Consider the following 12,147-nt stretch of genomic DNA (forward strand, 5'->3'; position numbering starts at 1 on the left):
TCCATTAGCAGGTGAAAAACTAAATCCATTAACCAAAACTAACCAAACCACACAGCACACAGCACACAGCACAACACAACAAATCCTCAAAACTCAACAACCCCATAATTCCTTGACCTCTCTCTATAAACACACATTTCCCCAGTCCTAAATTCAGCACAAACTATAACTCATCAGCATTCATGGCTAGACAACACATAACCTTCAGAAACCAGCAATTCAGCAATTCATACCTGGGATTTGGAGTTGGTAGTCTCATTCTGTGTGCATTGGCTCTGTTCATGTGTGCCAGCCACTCGCGTAGGCAATGGAGGCGCTGGAAATCTTGCTATGGCTACGGAAACCAAGATCCCGTCATCCAACTCAACCATGAAGAGATCATGGATTACCAGTTAGGAGATGTCGAGCCAAGCAGTGAAGGCACTCTGTGGAAGAAGAATATAATGATGGGAGGAAAGTGCCAGCTTCCCGACTTCTCTGGTGTGATTATATACGACTCCACAGGGGCCGTTGTCACCCCTGCCACGAACCACAGAGCTCTTCCTGCACTTACGTGGAAATGATGGAGATTCGTACTCCACAGAGACGACTAGAAGCTGAAAACTTGGTTCTTGTAAATCAAATTTTTTTTCCTGTAATTCTGTAAACTCTAATGTATATTGTGCAGCACTGATATTTATATTGCCTTTCCACAGCAAATTGACAAGTATAAATGTTTGAGTGGAAATAGACCTAACTATCTAATTTTAGTAGGTTAAAAGAAAGGTTATAATACATCAAGAAAGGTACCATACTGCCTTTGATAAACCTCAATTTGATATCAAGCAGTTTTGACACTGCTCCGGCCCCTGAATCCAACAACGTTTAACTTTGAAGTAGATCCAGCGCCACCTTTGTTTCTTCCACCTGGATGGTTTCTCCCACCAGACGACGTACTTCTTGAGTTGCTAGATCCTGATGAATTTGAAGTTCTGACAACCTTAACCACCTTCTTCTTGGGCTTGGAAAAGACAGAAGCTTTTGTAGATTCAGAAAAAGAGCTTTTCTTGGAAAATGCTGTTTTGCCACGAGCTTCAGATGGCTTTGTCGAGGCAGCTTGACCCTTTCTTTTCAAACTGGAGGTCATTTCCCTTTTCTCATTTTGCCCCTTCTGTTGACTGAGGTGTGTCCTGGCAAGATCCCTTTTAATTCTATCAACAGAGAGGGATTCCAAGCTCTCGTTTTTCAATATTGCTTCCTCAATGCGGGTGGCCAAAATCATGTTCTTTCTAGCTATCAAACTTGTCACCTTCCCTATCATCGCAAGGACACCATTAAGGGTCTAGTTGATGTTTCACGTTAAGGAATGCAAAAAAAGAAACCAATTTTCGTAAGGCTGAGTTTCAGAAGTGAGAAGAAGAATTCTATCACCGAATTGAAACAAGAGCTTTAGCACAGGAAAATTTTCAAAGTTTGTATACTGTAAAGCCTTATAAAGTACCTTTTGCCCCCATACGAGCAGTTCTTCCAGTACGATGGAGATAATCGATCTAAAAGGTTAAAAAACAAGAAGAATCAGATGGGAAAGCAGTGCATGGAGGAGGGGCAGCAAGAGACTTTTGGCTTACAGAATTCGAGGGAAAGTCAAACATAATAACATGGTCGACATCCAAGTCCAAACCCCTTGCAGCCAGATCTGTGCAGACTAAAGTGGGGCAATCTCCATCGTTGCTCTTAAACTTATCCAGATTCTCAATCCTGCGTCAATTGCATAAAATAACACCATCTTAGACAGGAGAGAAGTCAAACTCTAACAAAAGAGGGTTTCAATTTAAGTATTTAATCTTCCAAAGGGAGAATCTGTAAATCTCCACATAAGCTTTGCATTTGTCAGTGTGATCATGAGCTGCCTAGACAGCTACAAAATAAGAATGATAATCACATCTCGTCTTACCTCTGTTCAGCTGGAACCTCTCCGTGGTAATTGACCGTAGAGATATGGTTTTCAGATAAAAAGTGATCCACAGCTCGACTGGAATTCAATGTGTTGCAGAAAACCATTACTCTGTTTCCTTTTGCTAAACTTGGCTCAAGAACCTGTGATCCCATAACCACATTAACTAAGTTGAAATAGTTAAGAATTGCTGTTTATGTCATCTTATTAAAATCTACACCTGTAATAAGGCGTCCAGCTTATTTTCAGAACCTGAGAGTTTGACGAAATCATGACGAGCAGAAGCAATCTTCTTATGGAGTGAAGAAGTACGTAGATGAGCGATTCCTTGAAATTCCTCGTCAACCAGCTTTTGCACTGCCTTCATTAATGAAATGTTTTGTTAATTATCCAAGAGCACTATTGAAGCTTCATGGGAAGTAGAAGAAACAGCCGAAGGGCCTGAATTCTGTTTTTTTATTAAAAAACACTAAAATTCTTTTAGTAGTGATAGTTTGCAAAATCATTACCAAAAAATATCAAGGATGCTAAAAATGTGTTGCAATAGAAGAAAGCTACCAGTTCAATCACATTCACAAGAAAGGCCAAAAATTAAAGAACTTTGAAAATTTGGAGAAATAAAGCTCATATCTAAATTAGGTTATGCATATATGTGATCAAGATCCTAGTAAGCATACCGTCGTCATTGTTGCAGTTACCAATACTGTTTGGAAGCCTAGACCATCAGGTTTAGATGCACGACTCCTCAGTGGAGCAAGAAATTTTCTGATGTCAGGCCCAAATCCATGATCAAACATGGTGTCAGCTTCGTCCAACACCTATCAAGAGACTAAAACTTTCAACAAGGCAAGGAATAAATAGATTTGGCAATACAAGATGTTTATACGAAAACGAAAGTGATAGAGGAGGCTGATTACCAAGTATTTTATGTCCCCATAAACCAAATTGCCTTCTTCGATATGTTGCAGAACCCGGCCAGGGGTCCCCACAACCATGTCAATCGGGTTGTTCAAGGAATCTTCTTGAGGCTTTAAACGCCCGCCGCCACTTACCATGGTTGATCTGAATCGTGCATGGTGGCTAATAGACTTGGAAACACGGAACACCTACACATGCACTTGAACTTCATTGATTGAATCAAGTGGCCAACTGGTCATATCTTTAAGCAACTAACAAGAGAAACATAAAAACTAACCTGCTCACACAGCTCCCTTGTTGGGCAGAGTACAACAGCCCGCGGGCGCCTGGGCTTCATCAGCATACCGTGCAAATCCTCGTCCCGTCTCAACAACTAGAATTCAACATGAAAACAATGTGTTTCAGACTTTCAGTACTAAGTGTATTATAAGAGCATTCTCATCAGTATACTTCAATCTCTCCACCCCGATGCCAAAGGCACCCCAAGAACTAGGCAAGAACATTGTTCGGCACTAATAACACATCCATCATGTACACAAAAACATCAGCATAACAAATCAATGGCTACCGTTTTCTTCAAAGAAAACATTCGGTACATAGTGATAGATTCATTTCCACCCTACTTAAACCCAATTAGGATTCAGAAAAATGAGCAACAGATGGAATCAAATGAGATTACACAAGAAACAAGAGCAAGTCAAAAAAGCCACGATGATTAAACCTGAACAAGGGGCAAAAGGTAAGCAAGAGTCTTGCCGGAGCCAGTGTGGGACCCCAACACCACGCTCTTCCCATCAAGAACCGCCGGAATCCCAATACATTGAATCTCCGTCGGCTCCGTAATCCCCATTTCACCCAACGCCCCCATCACTTCCTCGACGCCATTTCCACCGGAGATGTGGGCTTTGGAGCGTGGGGAGAGTCCTTGAGGTGGCGCTGCCTCAGGCTTTCGAGGAGAATCGAATGCTTCGCGGGCTGCAGCAATTCCGCCTCTTCAACAGCGGCGGTGCAAAGGGGGAGGGATGGAGAAGCAAATGGGGCGGTGGAATTGGAGGCATTTGGGGAGAGAGCTTTTGCTGTTGTGCCCATTTCTGGTTTGGGCGAATTCGAATTCGATAGTAAAGGTCGGATCTTTTTGTAGAATGAGTTTCCTAGTGAAGAAGATGAAGCTCATAACTGCAGAAATTGATTTCTTTATTTTATTTTTAAGAAAATCCATATTATTTCCTTTAAAATTAACATTACAGTATGGAGTAGTTAAAAATCCCAAAGCAAGTCTACAATAGTACAATACATACAAATTTCTATGATTTTTATTGGAATCCCAAATTGAGGAGAATTGTCATGTGACAAAATTTTGATCTGATTTGTTCTGAAAGCGGGTTACTAATAGTGAAAATAAAAGGAATAACAACACTAACTGTTCAAATTTTTAATAAAAAATGAGTAATCGTAGATGATCTATAATTCTATCATACAAAATACACTCCACACAAATTAATAAAAATAGCTGGAATCAATAAAATCATATACTAGTATTTAAACTTGAGACTAGTACTGAGAAAGAGAAACATTGGTTTAGTTTTACTGCATCGAATTCCTGAAAGATATCCGAGCAATCAACTGTTGCAAAGCTTCTTCAACCACTTGACTGAAAGCGCTTACAAACTGCTTCACAGTGAAAATGATGTCTCACTTGTAAATCTCAGGCTTCAACACACCAATATATGGCAAGTTCCGGTACTGCTCGGCGAAGTCGAGTCCATAGCCCACAACAAACTCATCTGGGCACTGCCAATACATGAAAACATATGTTTAGTAACTCATGATTCAAGACAAGTTACTCCATATGAGAGTAGTAGCAACTGATTTGAGTTATCGACCACAAACCAATCCAATGCTGGTAAATACATCACCCTTGCAAGAGTTAATACCTCAAACTGAATTGGGTGAACTTAATCATGAAGAGCTAATTTGAATATGAATTGCAACAAATGAAGGCAGGGTGGTAGTAAGTAGGCTTAGCTTAACACTAATAAATTGTGATGTTTTGCTAAGTTGGATCGTAGCATGTTGCGAAAGAAAAGACATAGTAGCAAATGGCATCATAAACTACGAAACTACAAAGTCTGTTTGGCATTAGCTCCTATAGACCAAAAATAAGATCATACATTTGTTACATTTCATATAAGTTCTAGGAATTGGTGAAATTAGCCCTTGTGTTGAAGGCATCAATTATTTATCAGGAAAATGAAGTAAAGAATCCATCTTCAAGATTGATACATAATCACTGGTGTGGTATTGAGGGAGGAAGATAAGAGAGGGGGAGAGATCACCTCAAAGCCACGGTAAAACTTCCCTTCACCGACAACTTGAAAGTGAACCTTTCGCCTTGCTGGTTTATCAAGAAGAGCACAAACAGACACGGAAGAGGCACCATTCGTTTTCATGTAATCGATGAGACATGACAAGGTGTTCCCCGTATCCACAATATCCTCAACCTAAGCAGCACAGGAAACAATCGGAATAGACTTTTAAGTAACCAGAAATCCTACAAAATCTTAATCCATTCAGATGCCATTCAACGAAAATTGCATCAAACATCATCAAAAGCTCCTCAATTATAAACCATACAACGTGGAGGATTTACAAAATAAATATCTCAGTAAACATCAAACAGAGACAATGCTGCTCATCACCACAATTGGAGGAATCAGAAATCCTACAAAATCACAGACCAACGCATACAAACTCCGAATCCAGATGATAGTAGCGAATTGAAAATTGGCCCAAACATCATCAAAACCTCCTCAAAAGCAAGCCACACAATGAACCAGAGCATGAATTCAACGATAGCAGATACACATATAACAGGCGTGACTATACTCAGTCAGTAAAATCGTCGAACACAATCAAGGCAACAGACAAAAAGCAGGAGAAACTTGAGCACCGCGTACCAGAATCACGTGCTTCCCTCGAACATCGAGTTTCAAGCCGAATGAAACGAGGGGCTGGCCATTGGAGACGGTGCCGGAGCCGTAGGATTCGGCGCGGATGAAATCGACGGTGATAGGGAGATGAATCTTCCGCACAAGGTCAGCCACGAAGAGAAAAGCTCCAGTGGCGACAGCGACAACCGCCGGAGCAGCGCCGCTGGCATTGAAATCGGCGGTGATTGTGGATGCCAGTTCAGAAATCCTTTGCGAAATTTGTTGCTCCGTGAAGAGGATTTTGCGAATGTGGTCGTTCATTTCCACTCACCTAATGATGCAATTAATCAATCAACCACTCAACGTAAGAACACTGCGATAATGCTTATCAATATTTTAATTCACTCACTTTTACAAAATTGCCAAGGAATGCTTTTAAGTTTTAATTAAGTGTACTCCTACTACTTAGTTGACTCTATAATCATGATTTTTTTATTTTTTTCCATAAATTAATTTGTGATATCATTGACTGATAAACCGGAGAGTTATTAGATACTGTTTGTTCTGAATTGGCTTGAATTTTATAAATTGCCAAGGAATATAGCTGTAAAAGTTTATGGAATATAGGTCATGTTTATAGCTGTAAAAAGTTTATGGAATAGACTGAAGTACATAAATGGTATCGTGCGTAAATGGTACCTGATCTTTATTTTATATCGTTTTTGGTACTTATAAATTACATTTTTGGTACCTGATGCAATTTTCTTTCCAAAATGTCCTTTAAACAAATATATTTTCTCATTTATGTCATAGAGGATATTTTGGGCATACATAAAATTAGTATCAAAAGTGATATTATAATATCTTCTCTCATTCTCTTAATTCTTTATACTATTATTATTAATCAATATTGATATTATTATTTTGATGATATAAATTAATAATTAATTCATTTTTAATACCATTCAAATATACTTAAATATAATTATATTTAATTATTATTGTTATAATACTAAAAACTGATAGTAATTATTAATTTATTATATAAATTATCAATCACATAATATTACATAATAATAACAATTATTATTATTATTATTATTATTTTATATTAAATTTGTAACTAATCTGTACCGCCTTAATAAAAATTTAATATTGTGAATTGTATCCATAATGATATAAAAAGTTAAATATTTTTAGTTAGGTGTTTCAACTTTAAAATGAGTATAAAATAATTTAATAAAAAAATAGTCAATTGATTTAATTACTTTAAATAATTAATTTAATTAGATATTTTTTATTTATATTATGAATGCAATTAGATGTATGTACAAAACACTAAAAAGAAAGAAAAAAAGAAAAAAAGTATTTTTTTTATTTATATTATGAATGCAATTAGATGTATGTACAAAACACTAAAAAGAAAGAAAAAAAAAAGAAAAAAAGAAGGAAGAAGAAACATAAACTAAGGAGAAGAATGAAAAAAGATAGGAAGATAAAATGCTAGATAGGAAGATAAAATGAAGAAAAAATAAAGAAGAAGAAATTAAAGAAGAAAAAAAGAAATGAGAAAGGAAGAAAAAATAATCACATATTTGGGGAGTACTATTTAATTGAAATTTCCAAAAATATCCTCCATGAAAAAAAAATCACATATTTGGTACCTAGGGTATTTTTTGTCACTGGGTACCAAAAACGATATAAAATAAAGATCAGGTACCATTTACGTGCGAAAGTGAAAGATCAAGTACCGTTTATGTAGTTCACTCTATGGAATATAGGTCATGTTTATGAGGATTAGTATTATCACGAAAGTCGAAATGTCAACACTATACGTGGTTTTGTAATAAAATAACACCTCTTAAAGTGACACAGTGACACCACGTATCCAACAATATTATAAACGCTACACAGCAGCATATAGATTGTTGTTTAGCGTATTGGATATTGCTGGTCGGGAAAAATTGTTGTTTAGTGTATTGGATATTGCTGGCCGAGAAAATTTGTCCTTGAGCATTTTTTGTGATTGCCACATGGCTGCTGATTATTCGTCCACGTGTACAAATTATTGGCTATGAATGGTGTTACTTTAAGAGATGTTGTCATTTTAACGCACCCGTGACTTACTAAATATTGTAAAGCTAGAATATGTAATGACATACTTACAAATTGAAAAGAAATATGGAACACATACTCGCGGATACAAAGAGTATTATCAGGGGATGTTTGGTTTGCAAAATTGTATCCCGGATTAAATATGTAGTGTGTTTGGTTAATGAGATTCAATCCTAGATGGATAATCATGAGATAATTAGTCATAGCTGACCACCTATGACTAAAATAATTTCACAACTCAATCATAGATTGTATCTTGGAGAGTATTATTTCTAAAAGGAAACCGAACATCAACTCTGTCTTACATAATTAAAGCCTCAAATTGTATAATTAAAAACTAATTTGATAAAAAAAAAACGTACATAAATATAAAAAATAAGAAAAATACACACAAAATAAATAAGAGGAAAGATATAAAATGAAAAATCAACAATAAGAAAGACCCACATAAAACAAAGTCTGGAATTTAAATGCCAACTCTCTCTCAACACTGTTACTATTAATCGTTTCCTTTATATAAAGATGTGTTCTTTTTAGTTTTAAATTTTGAGACAAACAGGAGGGATAAAATCATATGAAATTTACTTATCACATTTTAGCAGACCCTTTTAATCTCATAGTAGTATATTTTGAAGGTGGCAAACGTGAAAAATGAGATCATATTCTTTTAAAAAATTCAGTTACTTAAATATATTTTCCATAAGATAGTATACTATTATGAATGAATTAAAAAGCACTAGAAATCTTGAATACTACTACTAAACTGTATATCACTCAATAAACATTTTGTACATATCAATCACACAGTTATATTTAAAGCCACTACTTCCATTTTACAACCATGCACAAGTTTAAACATTTACATACAAAAACAGTCTCATCTTCCACTTTGCTCTAAACTCATCCTCAGTTGATCCATTCCCAGCATTTTCATGAGAAACATACCCTCACTAGGAGGCTCATTATACCACAGATGACACGCAGGTGCCGGACTGAGGAACACCCAACAAAAGTTCCTAATAGCTGCTAGTGGCGGGGAAGCCAGAGTAATCTTAGCTTACTCTCCGGTAGCGCCCTTCTCTCATGCTCGACACTCTCCTGTATTCAATCTCTGCATCGGAATTTGATGCGCCAAACTGATACTTGCGCCCGATTCTGGGAGCACCCATCTTAGAGAATATGCTGTTTCCGTGGCTTGAAGAGTGGTTAGTGTGGAAGCTTCGTGCAGTATCTCCTAGTCGCCTCTGTGGAACTTCATCTGAGACCAAAGCAAAGCCATTTTCAGGGAAAGAGATACGAGGAAGATGGAGATGACAAGAATCTGTGAGCAGATTCAATAATATGTAGAACTTTTAACAAGTTTAAATCACGGTAAGAAGATTATGTAAATGAGAAACTCATAATTCACCTTCAACATGATTATACGAGCCTCCAGTATGCACGCTGCTAGAACGATTTAGTCGTACTTTACTGAGCTGTGGGCAAGGAAAATGTTCTTCCCTCTTCTTGGTTTCGAATACCTCTTTCTTGGGAGGAGTTGTAATATGTTCCTCCTCAGTAGGCTGATTGGAAGCAAAAGGTGTTATGCTAAAGGAGTCTTCTGACACATCAGAGATCTCAACATAATTAGTTGTGGTGATGATTTCATCTGCACTGAACCCAAAAGATGCTCTATAAGCTTCAAGTTCCTCAGCATCTGGTTTGCAAATTTTGTTCTGACGGTTCTGGTATCCATTTCCACCATTTGAATAAGCATCGGATTCCTTGGAAATACTTAGCCTACCACCAGAATTAGAAAAGGATGAATGGTCAAGGTAGAACTGTGCAAACGTTTCGGGGCAGAAGAAATTGGAATCTTGACGTGATTTGGAGGCTCCAGGTGCCTGGGCACCAACAAACATGCCTGAGTCGGACTTTGCATACGGAGACCCTTCTGAAGGAATAGAGGGTTCCCACCGAGAAGGGAACTCCCTTTCATTAAAGGATGATGATAAGCAATCACCAGAGGCTCTTGAAACAGGGGATCTCAGCGTACTTGCAGGACTTCCTGGATAGAGTAAATACGTTGAATGAAGATCATTTGCAGTAGGGTAGCCGTTCTTATCAGTGGTTTTGAATTTCGCAGATGATGAAAGGAAATGCGCGTATGGCACATCTGGTGAAGATGGAGTTGTCAAATGTGCCAGCTCTGGTGGAGGAGTTAAAGGAGCTGTTGATGGTTCAGTTGTAAAAGTCGAGAATACAGGAGGAGATACCAGTCGAGTGTCGTGAGCATATGGACCAGTGACGAACATATTAGATGAAGGAGCTCTGGGTGAATTAGCAGACAAGAAGCAGTTGGGCGACTGAGCTGTTGATGGGAGTCCAGAATTCGAGAATGAAGCCGGTGAGGATGGTGGAGCTAAAAGAGACAAAGCAACACCAGTAGCCTGATTGGCCAATCCACCGCCTTGAGGCCCATTCGGCTGATTTGATATAGAATTGGCATCAGGGATGCGTGATGCAGGAACAATACGCTTTCCACCTTTTTGTGTGCGGAAACAAGACAGTCCAACCAAACAACCTGCCCATCTTTTCCGCTGCCAATATAATAAATCAGTAACATCAAACATCCATTCAAACAAGTGTTGTTGATGGACAATTCATAAATCAGCTGAATATACTTCAAGAATAGCTGAGACTTATATAAAATAGAACTATTGTTTCACATAATCAACATACCCGAGGTGAGGGAGATTGCTGTGGCTGCAGAAACCTGTTCTGCACCGATGCCATAACAAGCTATTCACTAGAGGACTGCACACCAATATCCGTGTACTCTTCTTATCCAGTGACGAGTCTGGCTCACTCACAATTCAATCGAAGATTATAACTAACTAGCCACCTGTTAGTTGAACGGAAATTTCATTTGTAAGAACAAGTTCAAGAAAGCAGATTTAGTGGAATTGATTATTTGCCAAGACACCTCAGACATTATAACGAGCATACCCAGAGAACCAGAGTTGAAGTGCCTATAATTCAGGTAAATCAGCTGCGATAAATGCCTTATGACAGGCGTAGGAAATTCTGTGAAATCACAAGATCTTAAAAAACCTTCAAGCAAGGACCAGTTAAAAGAAGATAATTTTTCTTCCTTAATCCTATTCAATTGCATGCACTGGAAAAATCCATATACAATAGAAAAGGCATAATTAGGCATCATGTTCAAAATTGATTTTTTTTTCCACACAAGTCAAGCTTTTTTTCTAGTTTGACAATTTTTCACACAAGTCATTGAGTTCTCTTCATCAAGATAATAATATTCCAAATTTCCAATCCAGCTGATTTTAAAAAGAAAATCCTGTTGCTAACAAACAAGAAAACGACCCTAAAAAAAGAAAGGAAAGTGCTGACTGAAGCTACTGTGCTCTTATTCAACAACCCTTGGAAAACAAACACATCAAAACGCGGAGAATGAAACAATGTGATTTAACAACATTACCGAATCAACCAGCTCCACGCACACGAAATAATCATAGAATACATAATAAACTACGAATTGTAAAATATAGCGAAAACCTAGCAAGCAAAACAGCTACAAAATCAGAAATTACAGAAAAGGAAGAGGCAACAACACGGCTTAGAAAAGCAAACTGCAAAATGGCGTGCGTTCGTTACCTGAGAGCAGCAGTAACCGTAGCTGTCTGAGTTGGGGTGCTTGGAGGGAAGAAAGAGCGCGAAGATCCACAGAAGTTGAGTGATAAAGAAGAGAGAGATGGGGTAAAGGCCTAGATCTGATCACTTCTCTTTGGATCGTTGATTCATTTTTATAATAATTTTCTTTTTATTATTTCCCTCTCACTGTTTTCTCTTTTTGTCTCTCTTTTTGGATAATATTATACCGAAATTGGAAACGGAACCATTTTCATTTTTGCAATATCTCATTATATTTTTATAAAACAAAATATTCATTATTCTTTTTTGTGAGCTCTACTTCATTATTATTAATCATGAAAGAGATCGTTCATTTGTCCTACCAAAGGCCTCGTATTAAAATCAGATGGATTTTGATTGATGAATACTTATCAGATCCATAGATGCATTTATTACATGCATACACATTATCAAATTGAATCATTTAATTCAACTCGTGTATAATAAATATAGGGTAATTCTTCATATTTACACCTAAATGGAGATGTATTTCGTTAAGGCGTGACCTTAAAAATAAGAATTACGATAATATTTCTATTTTTTCATTTTTATAACTAT

The 12,147-nt window shown here is 37.3% G+C and overlaps 3 protein-coding genes and 1 pseudogene across 5 annotated transcripts; 1 reads left to right on the plus strand and 3 right to left on the minus strand.

Moving 5' to 3' along the window:
• Nucleotides 1-134: 134 nt before the first annotated feature.
• LOC125221942 (nucleolar protein) lies at nucleotides 135-713 on the plus strand. The gene has a single exon (XM_048124289.2). It carries the CDS (start codon nucleotides 183-185, stop codon nucleotides 561-563), a length of 381 nt encoding a protein of 126 aa, XP_047980246.1. The 5' UTR covers nucleotides 135-182; the 3' UTR covers nucleotides 564-713.
• On the minus strand, nucleotides 649-4,129 carry LOC125221940 (DEAD-box ATP-dependent RNA helicase 39-like; annotated as a pseudogene). Its single transcript, XR_016134695.1, has 9 exons — nucleotides 3,573-4,129; nucleotides 3,129-3,224; nucleotides 2,851-3,039; nucleotides 2,611-2,751; nucleotides 2,154-2,294; nucleotides 1,934-2,076; nucleotides 1,608-1,737; nucleotides 1,481-1,529; nucleotides 649-1,293 (listed from the first exon to the last, which is right to left on the minus strand). The product of XR_016134695.1 is annotated as a DEAD-box ATP-dependent RNA helicase 39-like (transcript).
• A 130-nt stretch (nucleotides 4,130-4,259) lies between these two features.
• Nucleotides 4,260-6,177, minus strand: HGPT (Hypoxanthine-guanine phosphoribosyltransferase). Its single transcript, XM_048124288.2, has 3 exons — nucleotides 5,809-6,177; nucleotides 5,188-5,352; nucleotides 4,260-4,642 (listed from the first exon to the last, which is right to left on the minus strand). Exons 1-3 carry the CDS (start codon nucleotides 6,100-6,102, stop codon nucleotides 4,544-4,546), a joined length of 558 nt encoding a protein of 185 aa, XP_047980245.1. The 5' UTR covers nucleotides 6,103-6,177; the 3' UTR covers nucleotides 4,260-4,543.
• Nucleotides 6,178-8,633: 2,456 nt separating this feature from the next.
• Nucleotides 8,634-11,718, minus strand: LOC125224400 (uncharacterized protein At1g76660-like). 2 transcript variants are annotated; one of them, XM_048127798.2, is made up of 5 exons: nucleotides 11,554-11,718; nucleotides 10,885-10,962; nucleotides 10,618-10,780; nucleotides 9,305-10,475; nucleotides 8,634-9,154 (listed from the first exon to the last, which is right to left on the minus strand). In XM_048127798.2, exons 3-5 carry the CDS (start codon nucleotides 10,669-10,671, stop codon nucleotides 8,949-8,951), a joined length of 1,431 nt encoding a protein of 476 aa, XP_047983755.1. In that variant the 5' UTR covers nucleotides 10,672-10,780; nucleotides 10,885-10,962; nucleotides 11,554-11,718; the 3' UTR covers nucleotides 8,634-8,948. The 2 variants fall into 2 exon arrangements, with proteins under 2 accessions (XP_047983755.1, XP_047983754.1); XM_048127797.2 differs by lacking the exon at nucleotides 10,885-10,962 and having other exon boundaries at nucleotides 11,554-11,717.
• Between the last annotated feature and the right edge of the window lie 429 nt (nucleotides 11,719-12,147).

The sequence above is a fragment of the Salvia hispanica genome, chromosome 1, assembly GCF_029641045.1.
Source record: "Salvia hispanica isolate PSC_SH4W2 chromosome 1, Shi_PSC_v1, whole genome shotgun sequence".
In the NCBI taxonomy this organism is placed as follows: domain Eukaryota; kingdom Viridiplantae; phylum Streptophyta; class Magnoliopsida; order Lamiales; family Lamiaceae; genus Salvia; species Salvia hispanica.